Source organism: Microtus ochrogaster, chromosome 7 (assembly GCF_000317375.1).
Source record: "Microtus ochrogaster isolate Prairie Vole_2 chromosome 7, MicOch1.0, whole genome shotgun sequence".
NCBI lineage: Eukaryota > Metazoa > Chordata > Mammalia > Rodentia > Cricetidae > Microtus > Microtus ochrogaster.
The window spans coordinates 599,871-624,460 of NC_022014.1; the positions used below are offsets into that span (position 1 = coordinate 599,871).

Here is a 24,590-nt window from a genome sequence, read left to right on the forward strand (position 1 = left end):
TCTCTCTCTCTCTCTCTCTCTCTCTCTCTCTCTCTCTCTCTCTCTCTCTCCCCACTCCCTAGGGTCCTGAGGGCTGCCAGGCTGTGTCTCTGCCCTTGGTCACAATGAATAGAGTCACCAAGAAGCAGGGCCTAGAAATCTGACTCCAAATTTTCCCAGCTCAAGAGCTGTAGCCCACACTGTCAGGACACCTGGTCATCAACAGGGCCTCGGCCTGGCCTAGGGGTCCATTATGCAGCTGGGCAGGCAGGGACTCCAGGGCCGTGTGTGTCTTCAGAGAAGTTTGAGGACGACTTTGGGTGCCTTGGGAGTTGGTTCTCCTGGAACTTTCTGGATCCAAACCTGAGTGACCTTAGGCAGATGACGTCCTTAGCCTGTGTGGGTGACAATTTCCTCCTTGGAAGATGACAACAGAGATGTGCAGGATCAGCAGTTAGCACCACCACCCTGCCGCACCCCCAGCCTGTACCAGAGGATGTGAGGTGAGGGAGCAGGAGATGGGGCTGGGAGGGGGGCGTTGTGCTGGCTCTGGGGTACCACCTTGTGAAGTCTCTTCACTGCTCACAATACTTTGGGGGGACAAACTCTCCCCTGAAGAGCAGCAGAAAGAAGCAAGATGGTTAGTCTGCCCATCCAGCAATCCAGTAGCCCGAGTGTCATGCCCTCCCGCTGAGATGCTTCACAGGTTTGTAAACTCCCATGAGGAAATTTCCCAGGCAGGAGCTAATCTCATTCCTGTGTTGCATAACTGACTGAAAGGCCTTTTTGGTGTTTGCTCTTTGCCAGTTCTGAGCAGTGCTTGATCTGGTGCCTGACTCTCTCGGGCCCTGGAGCTGGGCTGCTGGGATTTAAACCCAAACTCTACCTGTGCTCTCTTGGGCAAGTTCCTGCTCTTTCCAGGGAGGGGACAAGATGCCTCCACCTGTTTCCCCAGCACTACTAAGAGGGCTAATAGTCACCTCTATGACTGAATGACATTAGGTCATAGGCTCTTTTCTCCAAAGAGCCCAGTGTGGACCACGGGGCTGCTGTCTCTAGTCAAGACCTGCTGGGGTGAGGAGAGTTTGGGAAGAAAACAGGGAAAGCAGGAGAAAATGTGTTCTTGGAGACCTGAGGGGCCACATGTGGGTGCTTCTCAGGTCTGGGGCTGTCTAAATACTGGTATTTAGATATACAACCTGCTGTCAGCTTCTGGAGCAATTTAAGCAAAATGAGAAGGTAGGGTCAAGAGGACAAGGCCCAGGACCTGCCCTGCATCCCGGGAACCCAGGTGGTGACATCTACATGGCTGCCCTCAAACATCATCACATACAAATACACACACAAAACAACACTAATGACAATATTAATAAAGTAGATGGGGCTACTCAAATTAAGTCAGGGAGTATTCCAATTGGGCAAAACCTTGGGACTGGTGGGGAAGGAGATTAGTGCGAACTCACCTCCTCTACTGCCACTATTTTTCTCAGAATATTTTTAAACTACACATGGTCCATTTGAGTGTTTTTTTTTAAATAAACAAAACTAGTTTGCTGTGTTCTTCACTGCCACCACTGGCACAAGTCCGATGGCATGCCTGCGCCTCCCTGCATCTGAGCTCTGCCTCCCCGGCTTCCCATGTTTTCCCCCCGGCTAAATTTTCTTATCCTGCACACATCATTTATATAACAACTGACAAACAAGCAGCCAACACCTACCGCCTGGGAGGGAAGACTGGGGGTGCTGTGCTGGGTTCCTTTAGCACAGTCCTGACCCAGGAGTGCCTTGATTCTGGGACTGAAAACCTTGGCAGTGCTTCTCCACGGGGCTCAGAAAACCGTGTTTTGCTGGCCAAGGAGAGCAAGAAGCCTGCTGGCGAGGCCTGGAATTCCCTTGCCTAGGTTTGTGAGCCTCGGAACCAGCCAGCTGTATCTTTGCTACATAATATCCCCTCAACTTTGGAATCAAGGCCTCTGGGACCATTTGCAGTTTCTCTTTTAGAAAAGCTGCCACCGTGAGCATTGAAGGCAAATATGCAAATGAAAATAGATTAGCTTGCAGAACTAAAAAAGCGTTCTCTCCCTACACTCCCACCCCAGGGTCTGGTTTTGGTGTCAGCTAGTCACAGCTTTCTTGAGCTGGTGGTGGCCCTCTATGCCTTTTTAATCCCTGCAAGCAGGTGGAACTCAGTTTTTGAGGCCGGCTGGTTTATGGAGGAGTTCCAGGACAGCCAGGGTTACACAGAGAAACTCTGTCTCCAAAAACAAACAAACACAAAGGTGGCGTTCTGCTGCCCCTGAAAGAGGAGTTGGAAAGGAGGAGATGTCATGAAAAACTCTTCAATGCTGGGGATGCGACTCAATAGCAAGGGGCTTGCCTCCTATGTGCAAGGATCTGGGTACCATCCCCGGCACTGGGGGGAGTGCGGAGAGCAGGGGTGATGCATAATGTTAATTGAAAAAAAAATCTTGTTCTGATGTTATTGTATACAAATATAAGATGAAAAACAAACAAACAAACAAACCGAGGAGGTCCAAGGTTCTGCAGAACCCAGAGAGGCAAAACTTAATCTTTACAAAAGTGAGATGATTCCGGAAGGATTTTCCAGGCTGTGAATCCGACTGTGTGTTAGGCATCAGGGCTGATCAGTGGTAGAGTGCTGCCCTCCCTGAGCTGGCACAAGTCTCAGTGCATCCCTCTGAGAAATGGGCCCACACTGCCTTGCATCCAGCAGCGGAGACCCTGAAAGGGAACATGGGCACTGGCAGGTGTGTCCAGCCTTTTGACATTGTGACAGGAGGCTGCCATCTACAAAACTCACACCTCATAACCACACTGATGAGTTACAAAAAGAATAGAAAAACAATCGTGGGTTAAGTGGACTTGCGGTTTTGTGTTGGTGCAAGCAGTGGTTGGATTAGCTCAGACCCTGGAAATGGAATGCTAGCGGCTGAGCTGAGTACATCGACCTATCTAAAGGCAGTGCTGGTCTGCGGGTGTGGGAGAGGGCATGTACTGTGCACCCTTCTCTTTCTCCACACCGCCCAGCCCAGAACCCTGCCGTGGACAACTGTGTGTAACTGCATCTTCATCTTCCCGGCATCCTCTAGGACCCTAAGAGGCAGCACCGCCAGTCATCTGGTCTACTATGAATCCATAGATTGGCAAACAAGCTGTTTGGTTGAGTCCTAACCGCTAGGCTGGACATCACCTGCTCACTTCAGAGCTCCAGTCCTAAACTCCACAAGCAATGTCAAGGCGCTCTAGGGGCCTCGGCCAAAAAGCTACTGCTCCAGAGCAGGACCCCATCCTGATTTCGAAGGTGAGGTTAGTTATTTGGCCCTTGATGCAGGAGATAGAGAAGCCAAAGTCTGAGCCCTGGCACGGAAAGTTGAGGGGCAGTGGGCAAGCCCCACAACTGTCAGCTTCCACCCCCTTTCACCAAACATGTTTTTTTCATCTGAACAAACAAACAAACAAAAAACAAAACAGCCTAGCTGTTACATTGGTCATTGTTAACTACAGTGAAATTGATGGCCTGCTGAGGGAAGGTACCGATCAGGTTGTAGGGTCTCCCCCTGAAATCATGAACTCTCACAGCCATCTCCCACTCGGTCTGGGAGCTTTGCCGGGCAGCTATTGAGACTGGGAGGGGACCCCAGGGATTTCTAAGGAGAGCAGAGTCAAGGGGAACCTGGACGTGGGCCCTTTGCGGCTGCGGTGTTAAGTCACTTGCTGGTGCTGCTCTCCTCCCTTCAAAGGCCAGAAACAGTGTTGTCCGCCTTTAGGGTTTAAGGAGTTGAGGTTGGGCTCCCTCGGGCGCTCTCCCGCTCTGAAGGGAAAAGAAACTGACCCCTTGGGCTACACCCATTTGCTCACAGTGATAAAACCTCTTGCGCCCTTTGCCGCTAACCTTGAAAGCAGGTCGCCCCCTTCGAAAATACTAGGCGACCTCAGAAAATGCCTTACGAGGGGCGCTGGGTGTGTTAGCTTTCGTTCGTAGAGGTTCTATGGATTTGCAGTGATAGCCTGCGCCTGAGACCTGGAGACGACCTCTGTGCTCAGAAATCCTAAAAGAAGCACGCATGGTGGCGTCAGCGCACTCAGTTTAATGGGAAGAGGGTTCGCATTTCTTACAGCAACAGGTAAAAACATAAATACGGGTGGGTGGGCGGCGGCAAGGCAGCCAGGGCCCGGGCGCCCGGCCCAGGCTCTGGGATTCTAGGCCCGCGTGCCCGGGCTCCGGGGCCCAGTGTGGAGTCCGTCCAGGGGTGCCTGTGGCCCTGAAAGGACTCTCCCGGGGCCAAGACTCCAGACTGCGTCAACGCACCGGGAACAAAGGGATGGAGCGGAGAAAGTTCCCAGGCCAGCATAAGAATGCTTGTGAAATCCCAGGGACCGGTCTTAGTGGGAGCCCTTCCTTCCCCAGAGTCATCGCCCTTCTAAAAGTGGAAGTCGGTCCGGGGTGCCCCAGGCAGGTCCCTTCCCTACCAGGCTCGAATGCCGTGAAGAGTGGACACTCCCGAATTGCCCTGCGACATCCCGGGACTCTGCACGGCGTTCAAGTCCCCGACGCCGAAGTTCACGAAGTTGCCGTTGGCGGTGGGGGCGGGCTGCGCGGCGGGGGGCGCGGCGGGGTAGGCGGCGCAGCTGTACCCGGGGCTGCAGGCCGCGCCACCGTAGCTGGGGTAGGGGTAGGCGTTGTAGCCGTAGGCGTTGAGACCCACGCCGTAGGCGGGCGCGTAGGCCGCCGAGTCCCCGAGGCAGGGCTTCCCGTCGCGCACCAGCACCGGCACCGCGATCCTGCGCGCGGGCGGCGGCGGCGGTCCCAGCAACTCCAAAGTCTGGTCCTGCCGCTGCCGCTTGCACTTGTAGCGCCGGTTCTGGAACCAGATCTTGACCTGCGTGGACGTGAGCTTCAGCACGCTGGCGAGCTGGTCGCGCTCGGGAGCGGACAGGTACCGCTGTTGCTTGAAGCGCCGCTCCAGCTCGTAGACCTGCGCCTGCGAGAAGAGCACGCGTGGTTTTCGCCGCCGCCGCGCTCGTGGTCGCTCGGCACCTTCCGTCTCGGCCTTGTCCAGCTCCACTGCCTTCTGCAGCGCGCACAGCTCTGAAGGGGGAGGAGAGGCGGAGAGATAGTCGATTAGAGCGGCCAGCCCAGGAGCTCAGGACCCTCGTGGGGTTGCCGCCCTGTCCTGCGTGGGGCGCCCTGCTCGGTTTCGGTGCCCGGGGTTCGGTGTTGGAGCAATTGCGCGTCTGGGAAAAGCCTAAGTGGTGTGGACACCCTACGTGCTGCAGGACAAAACGAAACAAGAGAAATCTTGCCGCCTCCCCGCCCCCGGTAGTTCGCGTTCTAAGCGCAAGAATGTGGCTTAGTTTTTCTGGATGCAAAGAAAATGCAATCATAACGACGCTCGGGGAATGAATTACATCAGCGATACTTCGGTTTGACTCTCGGTGGTCAGTTTACCTTTAATCAAACAATTAAATATCTAGAAGGCCCAAAGTTTGGAGGGCCCCAGTGGGGCTGCCAGCTGGTGTTTGTGCGATTTCTCGACCTCCCAGTAACCGTGGCGGGAATTGAGACAGAGGCCTCTACTCTACACGGGCTCTTCAGGATCCGAGTGAGTCGGTAGCAACCAATTCTAGTCCTCCTAGAATGTTCCTGAACCAGAATTCTCTCCTATCCTAGAGAAACCTACGAATGCTTTCCTCGCTCAAGGAAGTCACTGGGTCCTCCTGGCTTTTGCCCAGACAACCGGCGCAGCGCCTGGGTCTCCACCAGTGTGTCTGCCTCCTGTAAGCAGGCCAGACATTCTCCTGTACTCTAAGACTTCTTGTAATACAGCCCCTTTCGGAAGCCTTCTCTCTGCTCCCTAGCGTCTTCGTTTGTTCCATATTTTCTAATATTTTTCCCAGAAGAGAACTTCTGCCTGGCCCTGCCTGGAAATAGTGCTGGAGAAACAAAGCCAACCCCAGCTCCTGAGGTCCACAGCATCGCGTATCAAAACCACAGCCCTGTTCTCAGACTCCTTTTTTTTCCCTGGCACAAATTAGGAAAGGCCCAGAAAGGCTGGATGGGCTACGAAAAGCCCAGGACCCGCGGGCTGAACTTTCTGTTTAGCAGTTCTCAGTGTCTCAAAATACTCGTAAATACAAAGGAGGTTTTTAACCCTCCGACAGGAATTGTTCCATCGCGAATTGTTAGATAGCTTAACTTGGTAACAGACCCAAAAGCAAGGCCCCAATCAACTGGGGCTCTGTAGGCCAAAAACAATATTTTTAAGTCCCTCTCTCTTTTCCTGACCCTCTAAATTCGGCGTTTCCTCTAAACTTCCAATTGTTTCAGAAAAGATACTGGACAACCAGGAATCTTAAACTCCAAACTCTGTGCGCCCAGCTTCAGCCCAGACGCTTTTCTGCCTGGCCTGGGTTTCTTGGCCCAGGAGGTTGAGCATGAGTGCGTTTCCTGAAGGGAAGGGCTTGGGCTTCTCCTTACCTTTCTTATCCGCTCGTGGGTCCTTGGTCGGATCAGGGTCGCCGTAGGCACGAGGATAAAAGGCGGGGGCGGCTGGAAAGGCAGGAGCGCACTTGGGGGGCGAAGGCGCGGGGCCCAGCTCCGCGCGCAGCTCTGCCAGGCTAGGCGCTGCGGCCTCGGGCCCGGAGTAGGCCTCCGGCTTGAAGGCGGCCAGCATGCAGGAGGCGGGCGCCAGGGTGGCCTCGAGGCGCGCAGACAGGTCCCCAGCGGCCAGGCTGCGCTGCTGCTGCTCCAGGTTCAGGATGTCTTTGACTGAGAAGGGCGTGGGTGTGAGCGCTGGACTGGGGAACATGGTGGCGGCGCTGGTCTCACAGCGCCAGGTGGGCGGCAGAGAGTGGCGCTGCCCACCCCCGGGGACAGCCTCCCCGCATGGTGCCCGCCACCCGCCCGCGCACCCGCCTCTCTGCCCTGGATGTGGCGGGGCAGCAGGTAGCGCGGAGCACCAGGGACAGAAGAGGCGGGAGTAGGACGGAGCAGGGGGACTCAGTCTGCCATTGGGCCAGGGGCCTCGATGACAGAAGCGACGGGCAGTTCTGCGTCACCTAATATAGACATAGGGTTGGGGGAAAAATCCTGCCCAGCTTTTTTAAAGGGGCCGTGACACATTTGGAAGAGACTCCGACCCCTGCAGGAGATTGCCTGAAAACCCCAGCAAGACTCACTCAAAGAAAATACCTGACTCTTTTGAGTTGGGTCCGGGGTTTGAATAAACATTCCTTTGCACCCATCACTGAGTGGGCGAGTGAAGATGGACTAGAAGTTATTTACAGGAATCAAGACTGTCACTAAAATACTGATTACTGAAGTCTGGCTGTGAATAGCCCGCCCGCATAGGAAGAGAAGCTCAAAGGAGACCGTTGTTCTGGGCTGATAACAGACAAACTTGGGAATTTGGGGGTGGGAGTACTGAATTTGACCTACAGGACCAATCTCTACCCAGGATTCTGCGCAGGCCCTAAGGGGTTCTGAGCAAGTCAAGCTATATGGAAAGGTGAAGTGGCTAATTGCGGGGTGGGAGTGGCCACCTGAAGTAGACTAAGTTGTGTAAGCGCCTGTCCCGGGAGAACCATTCACTAAGGGCTCAACTCTTTAGTGAGGAAGCCAACCTACGTTCCGCTGGGCTCCCTGAAGAGAAGCTGTCTTCTGGTGTGTGCCCCGCTTCTCCTGCAGCCCAAGCTGCTTCATTTCTTTCCCCTTCCTCCTCGGTCACCAACAAGATTCCCAGACTCTTTAGCTCCAAGCCCCTGGGGGCCTACCAAGGATTTCATTCCACAGGGCAGGGTGCAGAACAAGGCAGGTGGAGGGGCATTTTCAGTCCCATGGTGCTCCCGTCAGGGCTTAAAGGAGCCCAGGTTTTGTCCTAGTAGAACCGACTGGATCTAAGGAACACTTGGGTCTTCCCAGAACCGCCACCTCCACCTCCACGTGGCATACGGGAGCTTTATCCAGCTATAATCTCAGAAAGAGAAGGCACAGGGCCTCTGAGCAAATGCTTCCCCTTCAACGCATGGTAAAGCTTGCAGCTGTAAGAGCATAGGCAGGGAGAGCAAAGGATTTGGAGGGCTAGTTGACCACCCCAGAAGAGGCTCTTAGAATAGAAAAAGGGGGTGTGTGTAGGGTCAAAGGTTAGCTAAACAAGCCTCTCCTAAGTCATGGGCCCAAAGCCCAGAGGGGTAAAATTGTGTCAGTACAAAATGTAGACCGTGCCCCCTGGCAGAACCGTGGACTGTTGGAGAGCTCTGGCACCATCTGGGCCATACTGAAGCCAGCATAGGCCTGACTTGGGCCTCTTTCATCAAACCCAAACTCTCAAGGCCTTGGGCCTTCAACTGAGGAAGAAGGAAAGCCCAGCTCCAAACAGACTGTAAAACCACTGGCCCAGAAAACCCAATTCCAGGCTTCAGCCTTCAGCGCCAGAATGGGCAGCCATCATGAGATCTCAACCCAAGGACCACAGAGCTTTTTGAAGCTGCTAGCTCCAACTGCAGAGGAAGCCTTCCCAAAGATGTGGGGGCTCAAAGCCCACCGACCTCTGTTTCTCCACTCCCCCACCTTCCAGTGTATTACCCCTCGAAGGTCAGTCTGCACTTTTCCGGGTACCTCCCCCCCCACTTCGTGCTGAGGCTTTTGGCCACTTCACAGCTACTGCTCTGAGCCAACCTAGCTGGGGACCCTCCTTGCTTTTGAAGATTGGTTTCTGTGGGTCGGATGGAATGCCTATCACCCAGGCGGTGACGTCTGGCAAACGAGCCACATCCGATTCAATTAAATGTCTCGCTGAAAACAGCTTGGGGCGAGGGTCCTGGGAGCCCTGTTAAGTGAATCGGCTGGCCCTGCGGAATCGCGATGACAGTTTGAAAGATTAGTGTGAGCCGTCGCCTGAAATATTACCATTTAATGGGGAGGGGTACACATCGGGGCTGCATCCGGGATCCCTATTTTAAGTTTTTTTTTTTTTTAAAGATAGTTCTGAAGAAGAGGGGTATTTCCTTTGCAAATCAACATGGTGAGGATCCGTCACTTATTTTCGGATATAAGGGCTCCCAGAGCTGACAGATCTATGGGTCAGGTGTCAAGAAAAAGGAAGAAAACCCTTCTAATTTGAACAAAATCAGTGACTTTCCCACCCCCTACAACCTTGGTGAAAGGACCCTGGCCTTTCTTTTCGGAGAGGAAGCAGGACAAAGTGAGATAAATAGATAAAATAGAATTGGGGTGACCGGTGGGGGTTTCCGCAGAGAACTGTCCAGAGAGCACTTTCCAGCTTGGCTTCAGTCCTGGCTGTCTTCAAGCCAGTATCGAAGGAATGTATATATGTATGTATGTATATAATATATTATTATTATTATTACTTAAACAGAAGTTACAATGGTTGGGAAGGGCGTGTCTTTCTCGCTAAGGGCGGCTGGCTCAACCTGGTGGTAAGCAAGCACTTGGCCAAACACACAGCTGAAAGGGACAGAGACAAAAGAGCCTGAAGAAGACAGCGAAAAATCTGCGGGGCTATTTCTTTGCCTTTTAAAGACTTTGTGCTTTAGGATTAGTCAAATTCCGGGGTAGCTCCAGCGCATTCTGCGTAAATAAATTATTGATTGAAAAGCGATCATCGCTGCCCCGAGCCGCACGCCCCCGCCCCCCTTCCTGCAATCAGCAGCGCCGGCCGCGAAAGGTATATATGATTAATTGAAAGATAAGCTGCAACTATCACCCGGAATGTCATTAATGCGCCAGGGAGACGTCCATTGGAGACAGGCGGCGTTATCCGTAGCTTTATCTTCAACAACGCCTCGCTCTCTTGGCCCGCGCTGGGGAAACAGATGGGGGTTTCTGTCTGGGACGCTCGCCCCGTGTTTATATTTTGGGAAGAATCGCAACTCTAGGGAGTCCCCGGCGGGCCCCCTGATAAATGAACATTAGCACTTTTTCGGACTACTGTATCAACAAAGGGGCCGCGGCGCGGCAATAATTGGCGAGAAAGCAAACAGAGGGCCGAGAGCGCGACTCTGCTCTTCGTCCGGCTGATGGATGAGCAGTGCGGCCGCCTCCCGGCCTGGCTCGGCCTGCCTTCCCGCGGGTCGCGCAGGGCCGCCCGGCTCTGCATCGAGGGACGTCCCGGCTGCAGGTACCCAGCCCTCCTCGCTACCTTCGCTAGAGGTGCTTTGCGAGTCCTCAGACCCCACCTCCTGGCTAAAAGGCTGAGGCCACAGGAGGGAGTGACTTGCTTAAGGCTACCCAGGCTGGAAGCGACAATGACCATTGGGCTTACTGACTCTAGAGCTGGGCTTGTTTTCCTGTTTGTCAATGGGAAGGAAGCAAGTCGTCCCACACTCCACCCCCACCCCCTCTCCCCTCCCAGAGAAGAGGACCTGGAGTCTTCTCACAGTTATACAGAAGGCGAATACAGAGGAGAGGGAGAGAGGGAGAGAGGGAAAGAGAGAGAGAGAGAATGAATTTGAGATGTAACTACTTCCTTTTCTCCCCCTGCTTTTTGGTAAGGCCTTATTTATATATAATTCATTCACCAGACAGCACAGTCGATTTGAGAATTTTCATCACTTCCTAAAGAACCCCGCAACCTTCAGCCATCCACCTCCCCCTCTCCCCTTCTCAGCCCCAGTTACGGCTAATCTGCTTCCCCCCTCTCTGCATCTGCCTCTCTTGAGTGGTTCATAAAAACAAAACCATATAATATGTGACCTTTTCTGTCTGGTATATCTCATTTGGCAAGCCGCGTGTCCCCGGTTCCCTCGCTATGACATTTATCAGTGCTTTGTTCCTTTTAGCAGCTAAATAGAATTCAGCTGCGTAGATCTGCCATTTTTTTGTTTACTAGTTCCTTGGTTGGTTGCCATTCAGGTGTTTTCGCCTTTTGCTATTCTCCAGCCCCTCCTGCCTTCTCAGACTGCGGAAATCTTCCTCTTTTCTCTCTAATTTCAATCCTGTCCTCCCCCAGTGTGGACTGAGTTTCCAGCAATATTCTGTTCTTGCTGTAGCCCAATTCTTGGTTTTAAAAAAAGTTATCAGATTTTCATTTCATGCTGAACTCACAGTGTCTACTAACAACCTTGCTTTCTAGGTCATCCGGTAGGGCCTTGGAGTTACTAACTCCACATCGTCAGATCCTGACTGCTAGCCTGGTTTTTGGCTTCCACTGCCCCAAGGTACAAGGCTGTAGGCCTGCAGAGCCAGACCCAGACCGAGAGCAGCCTTATGGGTGCTGTTTTCAGGCCAGTCTGTGCAAAGTTATCCCAGTAATAGGAAGAATCAAAAGCCGCAGAAGCGGGGCACAGTCTTCCTGGTAAAGGACTGCGTGTCTGTCTAAGAGAAGTCAGGACTCACACCTGCCTCCAAAGGCTCCAGAGTCAACTCCCTTGGGGCATTTGGCCTGATTTTCTCCACCCCTTCACCCACACTGACCAGGTGGGTAAAAGGGCTGGATGAGCAAGCCTGCCCTGCCCGGGATTCTCAGAGACCATGGTGTCATCCGACCTCCACAAGTACACAATGGCACGCCTGCACTCCAACATGACACAATGTACACATGATGATTTCTATGTGTTATTCATGATAAGGATGATAATTTGGAATGTTTGCTTATTTCTGAGGGTGAATAAGGAAGCTAGGCTAAAACATTGAGAAACCATACAAGAGTACATTAAAACCATTGCCAAAAATATCATAAATAGAACCAAAGAAAAAAATAACCCAGAGAGAAGATGCTAGAAATACACGAGAAAATTATGAATTTTAATATTATACACAGAAAGAGATCTGGTGATCAATAGGAAAATTGCTTAACAGAACAACTGGAAAATTGGCCAAGAATCTTGCTGGAAGAAAAGGGAAGGAAGTAAATAAAAAGAAAAAGTTAAGAAATGTTAACTAAATCAGAGAAGTAATAAATATACTTTATATATTGGACTAACGAATGTAAGAAATTTGGCAGCCCTGGCTTCCCAACGAATAATAAAGTTGAGCAAAATTAAAAAAACTGTGCACACTTAATTATACTGTGGACATAGTCGTATGTCCACATACGACAAGGCCTGGGCTTGATGCTCAGGGTTGATTGTCTCTGCTGAGTGACTTTTCTGCATGGGAAACAGTACTGAAAACCCTCTTTGGAGCAGTCTGGTTCCGTCAACATGTAAAATGAACAAGTCATTTGAGGGAACATTTTCACTTCCAGTATCTAGTTGCAGAGATGCACGTGTATGCAAATAAAATTCTTTGCACTTTATTTATTTATTTACTTATTTAAGAGACAACCCAGTATACTTATCTTGGGGGACTGGTTAAAAATCCCGTTATACCTATAGAACTGCAGACATAGGAGAGAAAGAAAAATATTTGTCAGCATGGGTATGTTTTATGATACTTCATATAGCCGAACAAGCTATAGGCAGGCCCTTTCCTTTCCAATGCTCTATGGTTGCAGGTAAGCCCTCTACCACTGAGCAACACTTGGATTTTTTTTATTTATGTAACGTTTATATGTATGTGTATGTGGTGTGTCGGAGGACAACTTGCTGGAGTTCTCTCTCTCCTGAGGATCTCTCAGATCCTCAGGCATGTTAGCGACCACCTTTTACCAACCAAGACCAGCCACTAGCACTTTTAATTAATTAATTAATTAGGTCTGAGACAGGGTTTTAGGAGGCCGGTCTTGAGCTCCGAATCTCCTGCCTGCCAAGTCCTGAGATTACATGTGTCCTCCAGCATTGCTACCCATTGTCATAGCTGTTTGGTGTTCTGTAGCCAAGCCTGGCTTTGAACTCACAGCAATCCTCCAGCCTCAGCCTCCTGAACACCGGGATAACGGGTGTGAACCACTACACCTGTGATGTACTTTGTGGATTTTTTTTAAATTAATGATTAACAAAATGTTAAAGGAAGCTTCGAAGGAAGAAAACTGGGGGAGGATCTAGAAGAAAAACGTCACACCATCCTATAGTAACTCCAGGAGAGCAGGGTTTTGTTGGTACTTTTAGAGTTGTGGAAATATCTAGACCAGAATCCTAGGAAGCACCTGTTCAAGATGTAAATTTATGCGCTTTTCCTCTCCTTCTGGAATTTTTAAGATCAAAGGTGAATGTAGTTTGTGCAGAGAGCCAAGTGGCTGTCCAGTGAACTCTTCGTGGTGGATTGGGAAGGGCTCTAAAGGTGTGTGTGTGTGTGTGTGTGTGTGTGTGTGTGTTTGTGTGTGGTCTTTGTCCAGCAGAATCTGAGCCCGGTCACCCTCTAGCAAAGCTGCCCTCTAGATTTCCCCTGAAGTGGGCTTCGGTCCCAAGAGCCCACCTGAAGGCGTACAACAACACCCCCACATCTGTCAGTGCACCTGAGGGTGCGGTAGTGAGCTTCCACAATGGAGTGGAAAGGAGGCTGGTCAAAAAGGTGTGGTCACTTGCCCTTCCCCCACACCCAGGTACTGCCCCAGCTGGAAGAGGCCTGGGAAGCCTCTAGCTCAGGCCTATTGGTCCACCCTTCCCTGGGTGAGTGGGTGTGTGGGAAGCTCCTGTTGAGCCACAGACTGAGCTGACTCTTCCCTATCTTGGAGTACAGGAAGCAGTAAGTAGAAATGTATCACACATGGTCTCCTTGTTTACAGTGGGGACTTTTGTGGCCACTGGTCTTAGATTTTCCTACCTGTCATGGTTCTTCAGAGGTCACTTGACTTTGGACCTCTTGAAGTAGGGATACTACTTTCAGATTCCACTTTCTCACGTGGAGAGGTTTCCAGTCCTCAGAATCCTGCTTTCTCTTTGCCTTCGCCTAGAGCGGGGATTGAGCTGTGGCTTGCCAGAGCCGGACCTGGCACTCGCCAGCCTTCTACCTAGGTTCCTAGAAGAGATAGGCTCACCACACAGAACCACCAGAAAAATCCTGGGGGGGGGGGGAGAGAGAGAGAGAGAGAGAGAGAGAGAGAGAGAGAGAGAAAACAAAGTCGAATACTAACAGTATCTCTTTCCAAAAAAAAAAAAAAAAAAAAAAAAAAATCTGTGAGCATGAGCGGTCTGGGTTGCTTCCTATACCTGCAGAGGAAGCCTGTCCTGCTGGGTTAGTTTCCTTAGCAATGGATAAAACAGTTGGGCCAGTGACTACCTTTATTTTTAAAATAGGTACCATATCATAAAAAACAAACAGCTGTGGGGAGGGGGAGTTAGTATGACAAGCCTCTCGGCTCCCAGTCGCCTTACTCAAGGCTTTTTATTTTTTAAAGACTTGTTTCTGTCCAGTGTTGGGGACTAGCCTCAGGGTCCCCGTATGCGCATTTAAGTGTTGACCACGATCTATTTAAATAAGATATAGTAAGTTAGGAATACAACCAACAAGCTAGTAAGTATACTGTCCCGTGAATCTGAGCACGTTGAAAAAAGCCCCGAGTAATAGCGAAAACGTTGACAATTGTAATGAACTCTTTCCGGTTAGTCGGTCCAAGGTCAGTCACAGACTTGAAGCAGCACGTTCTCCGCAGATTTCATTTATTTGTGTGCTTATGGGAAATGTGTCAAATTGTAGAATGTGCGTGCTGTTTCGAAATTCTGCGGACTCCTTTATATTTTTTGCCGGCGCACTTTTCCACGCGCTTTTGGCGGGGGTATTTCCAAAGCGAAATTTCTCTTTGGTCACCCACTTGATGTGATTGACTTGATGGATCGGATGGACCGGAAGGGAGCCGCTTCCCGACCCCTGCAGGGGTTTTCCTTATCTCGGTCCTCTTTCTCCTCAGCTCCGAGCTCGGAGAGAGCCTGTAACAATGTTTTCCACCTGCCCTGTCCGCTGCAAACTGTTACAGCATAAACAGCAGAGGTGGAGGCTCTGGTGGTCCTTCAGAAACCGGTCTCAGAAGGTGATAATTTGAAAAACCAGGTGACATTGGAGTGGGACGATGATTCAAGATGCGGCGAGGGGAAAACGGTGCTTTTTAGAGCCGTCCCACGCTAGTGCGGCGGCGTGGAGCTCCAGGAGGCGTCTCCGCAGACTCCTTGGACTTGAGCGTTCAGATCGAGGGAAGCGAAGCTGCAGGAAAGGAGTGGGTTTTCACTTCCAGAACCGCGGGCGAGTCAGGCTTCCAGAGGGTCGCCGCCGGCTGGGCTCGGAGTAGGAGAGTTAGAGCCTGATTGCTGCAGCTGAAATCAAGACAGCAACCCCGGAGTCGCTGCCTCCTTCGGGGACTGGTAGGGTCTCCGGTGGGCGGCTATCAGGCTGTAAGTGGCTGGTCACCGCAGTTCGATGCGTCCTAGGATCTCCGCCCTTTCTCTTCTGCACCGTCCTTTCCTTTCAGACCGTGTCTTACGACCCTTAAAGTGCTTAAAATACGTTGGTGTCCCGCAGGAAACGCCGCTTTCTGCTACGTGGGCCGAGAGGATTGTGAGTGGGGAGGTGGCAAAGTGTCGCAAGGGAAAAGCCCTGACAGCGGTCAGTCGGTTGGGTTCACTCAGTGTCTACCCAGGGCCTCCCCGGGGGGCCGAGGATTTCGGGACCGTAGAACTCCGGGCTTCAGCAATTGCTAGGCACCGGCAGAGAGCGCGCCGCAGCAATCTGCCAGCACGCGAATTGGAGAAAAGCGGGATGGAGACGCTAAACGAATGCCATGTCACACGCCACACTTTCAGGATGCAATTGACGCTGCAGACATTCAAGCCCTTAAAAGGAGCATTTAAACTTGGGAGGAGTACGGATGGAACTCAGAGGCAAGCCAGTTAGTGTGCACAACGCGCGCGGGAACTTTGCCGGCAGAGCTCACAGGGACTGTGAGGTGGCCCCGCCGCCCATCGCTCCTGCCATCTCGAGACTGGTTATGCCGGGCACCCAGAGTCATTTTCCGAAGGGTGTTATCGCATCTTGGCGCTCCCAGAGCCCCTACTTGCGCGCGTCGCCTGCGCAAACTCTCTGCTGTGTGGCCTTGTATCTTTAGGTGGGGGACATCTTTTGTCTCTCGGCAAGAAGCTTTCCTCCAGGGAAGATAAAGTAATCGATAGGGTCTTTTAAATAGCTCCGAGTTTCCTGTCGGGCCAGGAGTATCAGCGGGCACACCAAATCTGCTCTGGTATGTCATCTTATCTCTCTTTCCCGCTGTTGTCCCCAAACGCTGTCTGTCAAGAGAGACGCCACCCGCATTAGGACCCAGACTGGGGCCCTTCCGCTCGGGGTCACGCGTTGCCCCCTTGGCTCTGTTGTCCTTCGAGGTCCTAGAGGGTGGGGAGGAGATGCTGTGGGCCGAGTGAAGTTCTGGGACAGACGTGGAGGGGGGTACTGCGGGCGCAATGTCACTTAGAAGGGGGCGTCTGGTCCGTTTGCTAACCACGAACTGGGCTAAGAGCTAGTCACAAAACGGGCAGAACTGCGCACTGGCTGCTTGGCCTTAGTGAAGGAAAATCAGGCTTATCCTTCGAAGGGGCCTCTGACTTCAGAGAGCGCCAGTCTGTCCCGAGTTTTCTCTAACTCCGGGTAACTTTGTTTGGGGAGAGGACAGCTCAGGGGGCCAGGGGAACCTCAAAATCCCACCATTCTCCTTTGCTCCCACTGCTCCATTTCCAACCTGCCAAGAACCAGAGTGGGGGTGCTTTTGATTTAGGAAGCCCAGCCGCGGTGATAAGTGACCACCTTGACCAGTGACCACAGCTTGGTCAGTTTTTCATAAGGTAGTGAGTTCTAGTGAAATCTTCAGCCCAGGCCTCTGAACTCTTTGTCCTGTGTCCTAGACATCCTGATCAGATGGTAGGCCCAAATCTTCCTTGGGTTATATGCCCTTCCATCCTTTTTTTAAAAAATTTAATTTCTATATTCAGCCAGCTATATCTCCTTTTTTAAATAAAGAAAAATAAAATTAGAAAAATAAGACCTCTCAGAGGCCCTCTGTCCCCATCAGTCCGGGTATCCACCAGTCCTATCCATCTCAGGTATGTATCCAACCTCCTTTATTTCATAGCCACACACAGGGCTAGGGAGCTACTGCCAGGGAAATCATTTTTTGGCTTCAAGACAGGCTTGCTCCCTTGCAATGGCCCAGGATCATTCTGGATTACTCCAACTGCTGAGAGAGGACCACCCACTAGAACACGGCCTGAGGATAATCTAGGCCTTGGGAAAACTGGGCTTGTCATTTATCAGGGTTTATTTGCCTAAGATAGCAGTTTCTGTAAGGAAACAAAGTAGGGACAAAGGCAACCCTTCTCTCTCCTGCTAACGCAGAGCCATTTATGAGTCTTCTTATTTATGTCAGCCCATATTAGCCCAGCCCTAGCTGAACTGGATTCTTAGCAATGGCAGAAAGATTGGTGAAGGAGCCAGGGGCACTTGTTTTCATTGGATGGGCCCCGAGCCTTCTCTTCTGTGCTGTGTTGATCTCCCCCCCCCCAGCTCCCCAGACTGTGACTTGAGCACCTCAAGTTGGTTTGGGACACATGGCTTTCATCTCTGACCTCTAGGGTTATTCTGACAGACTGGTCCTGCCCCCTGGACAGACCTGCAGATGGTCATGTCCCCCATTTAGTCAGGCCAAGTGCTCAGTTAGGTAGGGCTGGGTTTGAAGAAACACTTGCTAGAAGGGCATCCCGCTGTGTGGCAGCTCTGCCGCTCTGCTCCCTGAACGCAAAAGCGTGGCTTTGCGCCCTCTTAGTCCTCAGGAACCCTTTTCAATTCCAACACAGAAGTGCCTAAAATAAAAAAATGAACTGACTTGTGAATTTTCCCACTCTGAACACAGGTGATGAACTTGTGATTTTTTTTTAAAAAGATTTATTTATTTATTATGTATACAACATTCTGCCCGCACACCAGAGCAGGGTGCCAGATCTCAGTATAGATGGTTGTGAGCCACCATGTGGTTGCTGGGAATTGAACTCAGGACCTCTGGAAGAGCAGCCAGTGCTCTTAACCTCTGAGCCATCTCTCCAGCCCTGTTTGTTTGTTTTTTGATACAGGGTTTCTCTGTGTATCCCTGACTGTTCTGGAACTTGCTTTGTATACCAGGCTGGTCTCGAACTCATAGATATCCACCTGATAGCAAAGTCCTGTTTGCTCTCATTGTATTAATATATTCGGTATATTCCAGGCTGTCTAAAACCCCAACTGCTGGCAGCCTGACACCCCTGCACCCGAACACCTGAGCTCATGTGAGCTAGTCACACAGAAAGGACAGTGATATACAGCATAAAATGACTTTCAGACTGTGTGTGTGTGGCGTGAATGGATTCTGTGTCGACGCTGGAGTTCTGTCCCTGAGGTGTCTATTAACACATACGTAGGCAAGTATCCGAAATCTGAAGCAACCGAACCCCATGTCATTCTGGTGGGAAGCAGTTCAGATGAGGGATGCTTTATGCGCTATGCCCATGCATGTTCTGCCAGGGTCTCTTGTATGTCAAATTTCCCATGTTTTGACTGTCACAACATAGTGGTTCTTTTTCTGAGGACTCTGGCACCTGCCTTTCGCACAGTTTCTACTGTGCAAACATCCCTGAGTAGCATTGCCGGAGCCCAGCCTATTCACAAACTCAGCTTGAGTTGATTCTCAACAGTTTTCCACACAGCTGAACGGAAATCTATTTATTCTGACAGCATGTGAGACTTGCATCTTTGCAACAGCCTGCCAAGGCTATGAGTTTTAAAGTTTAAGCCGTTTTTTTTTTTGGGGGGGGGTGAGGTTATCTTGAATGACTAGAGAGAATATCAGAATCGAGGACTTTTTTTTCAAGGCTTGTTGAATATATTTGTCAAAGTGCCTGTCTAAACTTTTTGTCTTTTATTCTTATTAGTGTGTTCTTAGTTAATTCTTAAATTGCTCATTTTAATTTTTTATCTGATACAGTAATTCTAATAGGTGCATGTATTATGCAATTCCTCCATACATAGCTTGTCAATTGCTTACTTCAAATTTAACATACTTATTTTCTGGAATACCATTCTTCCAGCTTTCTGTAGTCTCTGCTGCTAAGCATAACCACCTACTGGGACCCAGTGGGACCCAGTGCTCCTCACCCAGCATAGTGCTCCTCACCCAGCACCAGCTTCCCTCACTGCTCTTCCCTATCCCTTTTGCTGTTGTTTTGTTTTTGTTTGTTTGTTTTTGAGACAGCACTTACTATTCTCTGACTGGCTTGGAACTGGCATGTAGTCCAGGCTTGCCTCAAACTTATGGGTATATACCACCCTACCCAGCCTGGATCCTATTTTGTTTATGTTTTTGTTTTAACTCTCTTAATAGCATCAGACACCCCAACCTCCCCTTAAAAAAACAAAAAACAAAACCAACCAACCAACCAAAAAACCTTTCTGGTCCAGTGACCATGCTTCTTCTGGCCTTGACGTTGTGGCACTATTAGCCCCTGTGCCTGGGTGTCTGTGACTGAGCTGGCTTCTTGGGATCCGGACAATAAGTCCTGCAACCAAGGGAAGTCCTGAAGACAGAACCCAGGCTAGTTCTGTTTGCTCTCCTCACAGTTGCCCAAACACCCTCGGTCTGTCTTAATAACCCATCAAAGGGGGCGGGAGATGCCATAGAACCATCTGCTAAATTTATTACATGTGCTCTTTTTTTCTGGTATACAACGATGGGTCAGATCGTACCGAGCTGTTTAAGCAGATTTGAAATCCCCAGGCTGCTGTTTTCCTTCTTGTGATTGGTAGCAAGGCCAGGATCCAAGGCCTCTCCAGCAACAGTCCACCTAGCCCTGCCCTGGTGCTAAATTCCATGCGTTCTTAATCTTTTAAATTAAAATTTATTCATTTTTTGTACATGCCATGGCAGTGCACATACTGAGATCAGAAGATAAATTTCAGGAATTGGTTCTCTCCCCTTGTGGGGCCCAGGAATCAAACTCAGGTGGTCAGGCTTGGCAGCGAGTACCTTCACCCTCTGAACCTCAAGCTGATTTGTCTTAGTGTTCTCATGCATTTAAAAACCATGATAGCTGCAGGTCAGAAAAAAACAAAAACAGAAAAACTTAACCCCTTTCTCTTGGAATATGAGTGAAATATGGCCATAGTTTCATACAGTCCTTCTATAATTTGGTAGTTCTTAAACACTATTTTTAAAAAAAAAATACAGGTAAAAACAGCATATGATTTTTCTAAATTATTTTGATTGTTACCTTTTTTTTTTTTTGAGACAGGGTTTCTCTGTATGTCCCTGGCTGTCCTAGAACTCACTCTGTAGACCACACTGGCCTTGAACTCACAGAGATCCACCTGCCTCTGCCTCCCGATGCTGGGATTAATGACATACACCACCCTACCTGGTTTATTTTGATAATTAATTAATTAATTAATCAGAGGTAGGATTTCATTGTGTATCCCTGGCTGTCCTAAAACTCACTCTGTAAACCAGGCTGGCCTTAAACTCAGAGATCCTTTTGCCTCTGGGATTAAAGATATGCACCACCACCACCTGGCTATTTTGATCATTCTTAAGTGTCTATAACCCATTGATATTTTTATTTGCATCTTCTGTTAGGCTCATCACTTCTTTCTTACTGAGGTTTAAAGTCTGTTTTTCTCTTAGCTAGCGGCCTTTTATCATTTTATCTTATGCTATCATCATTATTATTACTTTACCATTGTCCTGTTTGTCTTATTAAATATTTTATTTGGGTTTTAGAGTACTTTATAATTTAAAAAAGGGACATGGGCATATGGTAGGGCTTTGGTCCCTAGTTAGTACTCATCATGGGCCATGGGGAAATGGAGAGTGTGCCAGGACTCTGCATCCAGTGGGGACTCCACAGGCCACAGGCCACAGGCTACCTCACTTGCCTTGAGCTTCTGGTGCCCATGATAGGTATCCTCAGAGACTAACCTAATCTTGGTATTTCTATCCTAGGCATCACCTGCTAGAAGACAGAAGAGGGAAGTGTTAGTGGATTCTCCAAGGTCAGAAGCAACTTCTAGAAGGCAAAGATACCAGAGAAGAGGGAGGAAGGCTCCTGGAATCAGGCTTGGAGAAGGAAAAAGGCCTAGGAAGACATTCAGGGGAAAGACCTCTGGAAATGGCAGAAATGTATTGTGGGGACTATGGCTGTTCGCCCTTCCCGAACATTGATGTTCTCATCTGTAAAATGAGACGATAGCCACACTTCCTCAAAGGACTATGAGTATTAACACAGGAGCATCTACGGGAGCAGCCGTTGTCCCTGGGTATTATCCACCCCCCCTGCATGGAGGCTCGCTGCAGGATAGCAGACCCCAGGTGACCTGCCTTGCTACTTGGAATATCTTCATTGACCTCAGTGTGTGCTTCTCTTTCCCATCTCCAAAGCTCCAAACAGCAGGGCACCACGGGAAAGTCGTCAGAGGCCCCTTTGCACCGTGTGCCCATCTTTTGTTTTTATGATTAATTTCATTTTGAATTATGTGTGCAGTGCACACGTGTTAGGGGGCACAGAAACACACAGAAGAGGGCGTTGGATTCCCTGCAGCTGGAGTTACAGGTGGTTGTGGGCTGCCCGGATGTAGGCGCTCTAAACCACGGAGCCACCTCCGGACACTCTTCTTTAGAATTCCGGGGTGGTGCCTGTGAGGGCTTTGGGCCGAATAGAGCCTAGAGCTGGAGGAGCAGATGAGGGATCAGGAGCCGGCCATTTTGTCTCTACAACACTGTTGAGTCCTTGGCACCAGAGGGTGGATACCCCTGCTCAGTTGACACAGTTCTGGGTAGGTTTCCTGTGTTCAGTAAATGCTGCTGACTGAGGCCAGGAGCACAACAGTGACTCAACAGCAGGACCTGTTCGCACAGGTAGCACAGCGAAGGAACCTTGGGGCCTGAACCAGCGGTGCCAATCCCCTTACCCCCTGCCCCAGTCTCTTGGATAGCCAGGCTGTGGAAGTGTGCGTGCGTGCGTGCGTGCGTGCGTGCGTGCGTGTGTGTGTGTGTGTGTGTGTGTGTGTGGTGTGTTTCTGTTTCTGATTTAGGCTTTGATCCATGCATCTTCCTACACTGCTCCTGTCTTTCCCAGGGCCTCAGAGAAGAGACAAGGGAGACAGTGCTATTGTACCTAGGGCTCGGACTACACAAGAGGAAGATGTAACTTGGCGGTGTTCCAGCGACTGAGCTGCCTCTCCCTTTTTCTGCTTCAGCATTCTGGGTCTGGGTCCTCATGACATCTCCTCCTGTTTCCCTGGTGAGTGCCAGCCACCTTCCCTCAGCTCCCTGAGGATACCGGTCCTGGAAAAGCCGGCTGGCAGAGCGGCACCAGCAGATTTTCCACTACCTGGATAGATCGTTAAAGGGTCACAGACTCGCAGGCCGCGAGGCCTTCTCTTGGCTTGGCTGTCACTCCACTAGGAAAGGGCCACCTTAGCGCTAGGCAGACGCTCAGACCCCGCTGAGGGTTGCTGGTCCCAGAGCACCTGGGGAGATGGGGAGCCAGGGAGGGAGGGAGATAAGGAGATGGTGAAATGGAAGAATAAAAAGAAAGGGAGAGAGAAAGTTGATCGAGAGGAGACAGTGGAGACTAGAGGAGAAGAGGGGGGACAGGAGAGGGAACTTCTAGGGAGCTGAACTCCCGCTGCCCCGGTGAAGGAAGTTTCCAAACACAGCCTGAAAGCCTTCCCCTCCGCCCCCACCTAGACTGGCCAGAAGAGATTCTTAGAGGAAGTTGGTCTCCTGCTGACGGGCTGTGGAAGCTAGCCGCCAGCCATTCTTGATGGGCACTTTAGATCTACAGTTCACTGAAGAGCCCCGAGGAGCCCATAGGGAACCTGCCCCATGAGCTCTGTGTACCTCCGACCACGTCTCTCTCCTCTCCGCTAAACTCAGCTAACTGTTTCTCTAACCTCCAGTTTCAGACAGAGAGGCGGGCGTGCCTGGGTTGGACCTGGTTGTGTTTGGAAGGAAGAAGGGAAAGATGCATTTTGCGATCTCTGTGTAGCAGTGTGAATATGGCTCAGTGTATAGCATTAATAACCCAGAATGGATTATGGATTATATGGGAATGCATAATGTTTTACACAGCTCAAATATGTTTTAATTAAGGAGTGATGTATTAAAATTTTCAGAATAAGAGTCAATCTCAGATGTCCCAATATAAAAGATCAGAGTTAGGGACTAGTCTTTGTTAATTAATTTAATTAAACCGTTCCTCGATGTACACGCATATCAGAGCATCTCACGGTACCGTTGTACCCTATACATATATGTAGTTATGATTTGTCAATTAATACTACTGAAAGTGAGAAAAGTATGAATGGTCCTTGTCGATGGCTGGGAAAATTACCCGTGATGCCCTGGATGGCCTCACAGGTTAGGGTAATAATGAATGTTTCCTTTTAAATCTCTCTTTTAATCCTCCTAGAACGTCAAAGGGATCAGAGTATATGAAATACACACACACACACACGTAAGCAAAAGCCTTCTGCTGCTGACAACCCGCCTGCCCCATGAAGAAACTGTCTTGTTTCCTTTCTCTTGGTGGAGCTGGGGATGGAGGTCTTGCCTTGCATTGCCCTCCCACTGAGCCGCAGGGCACCCAGCCTTGCTACTCCTTAAGCTGCAAATTGCACCCTTGGCTTATTTAAAGAGAAGAAAGAAAAAGACCGAGCAAGACCAAACAGATCTCACTTAATCGGAAGGAGGCTCAGCTCTGAACCACTGGAAGCAGAGGTCAGCGGGGCTCCTCCACCAGCCTGGGCTTTCTCTGATCTGGGGCCTAAAGCTGGCTGAGGCCTGAGGAGGCGCTGTCCTTGGGGATGGAGCTGCCAAGATCTCAGCAGAAGGCTGTTGAAGCATAGTTAGTTGGGGCATAGCATAGCGTCTCTGCCCTGTGTTAGAGTGTCACCCCCAACCCTCTGTAAGTTTTCACCAGAGAGGAGAGGATGCTGCTGTCTTCTAGGTGCAAAGGGGCTTTGGGGAGTTTGGGTTTCAAATCTTCAGTTCCAGCAGGACTGAGCAGGGAATCTGACTCCAGTCCTCAGTGCTGAAACAAAACCATGGCCTTTTGCATTCCAGTTGTGTTTAAGAACTACCCAGAATTGTCAGTCTCCTTCCAGAAAGTAAGTGAGGTGCAGGAACCTGCGGTTTATAAAATCTTCCCGGTACCAGACTCAGATAGAGCTGCAGCCTGTGTATAAGGGAGCACTTGCCTTCTGTTTTCCTGCGATTCCTCCCAGAGCCATCTAGACCCTCTTGTTTCTAGGAAGGCAAGCCAGGCTGCCCTCCAGAAGCTAGCTTTCTCCGCTGCTGTCTAGGGACTGGTGGCGGTCAGGGCTGGGCACTTAGTCCTTAGTGCCTACAAACAAAATCAACCAAGACAAAAGTAACCGCTTGGGGGTTGGAGGGATGACTCAGTCGGGAGGATGCTTGCTGGGCAAGAGGACCTGTGCCCAGAACCCACATAAAAATGCCTGGCTGTGGTGGGCAGAGCAGGGAAGGTCTAAACAGGAGGAGCCCTGGTGCTGCTTGGACAGCCAGCCTAGCCGAATTGATGGTCTCCAGGCCAAGGAGAAATACCCTCTCAATAGAGGTGACAGCATTCATTCCTAAGGACAACAACAGAGGTAGTCATCCAGCCTCCACACATACATACCTATATACATACACAGACATACATACATTCATGTGAACATACACAGACAT

The 24,590-nt window shown here is 50.3% G+C and overlaps 1 protein-coding gene across 1 annotated transcript; it reads right to left on the minus strand.

The window, feature by feature from the left end:
• Positions 1-4,466: 4,466 nt before the first annotated feature.
• Positions 4,467-6,809, minus strand: Nkx2-5 (NK2 homeobox 5). The gene is made up of 2 exons (XM_005349022.2): positions 6,479-6,809; positions 4,467-5,089 (listed from the first exon to the last, which is right to left on the minus strand). The coding sequence occupies exons 1-2, from the start codon at positions 6,807-6,809 to the stop codon at positions 4,467-4,469; spliced, it is 954 nt and encodes a 317-aa protein (XP_005349079.1).
• Positions 6,810-24,590: the final 17,781 nt, after the last annotated feature.

Coding starts and splice junctions, on each gene's coding strand:
- Nkx2-5 (XM_005349022.2), bottom strand. CDS start 6,809: ATGTTCCCCAGTCCAGCGCTCACACCCACGCCCTTCTCAGTCAAAGAC. Junction 5,090..6,478: donor CCCACGAGCGGATAAGAAAG/GTAAGGAGAAGC, acceptor CTCCCCCTTCAG/AGCTGTGCGCGCTGCAGAAG.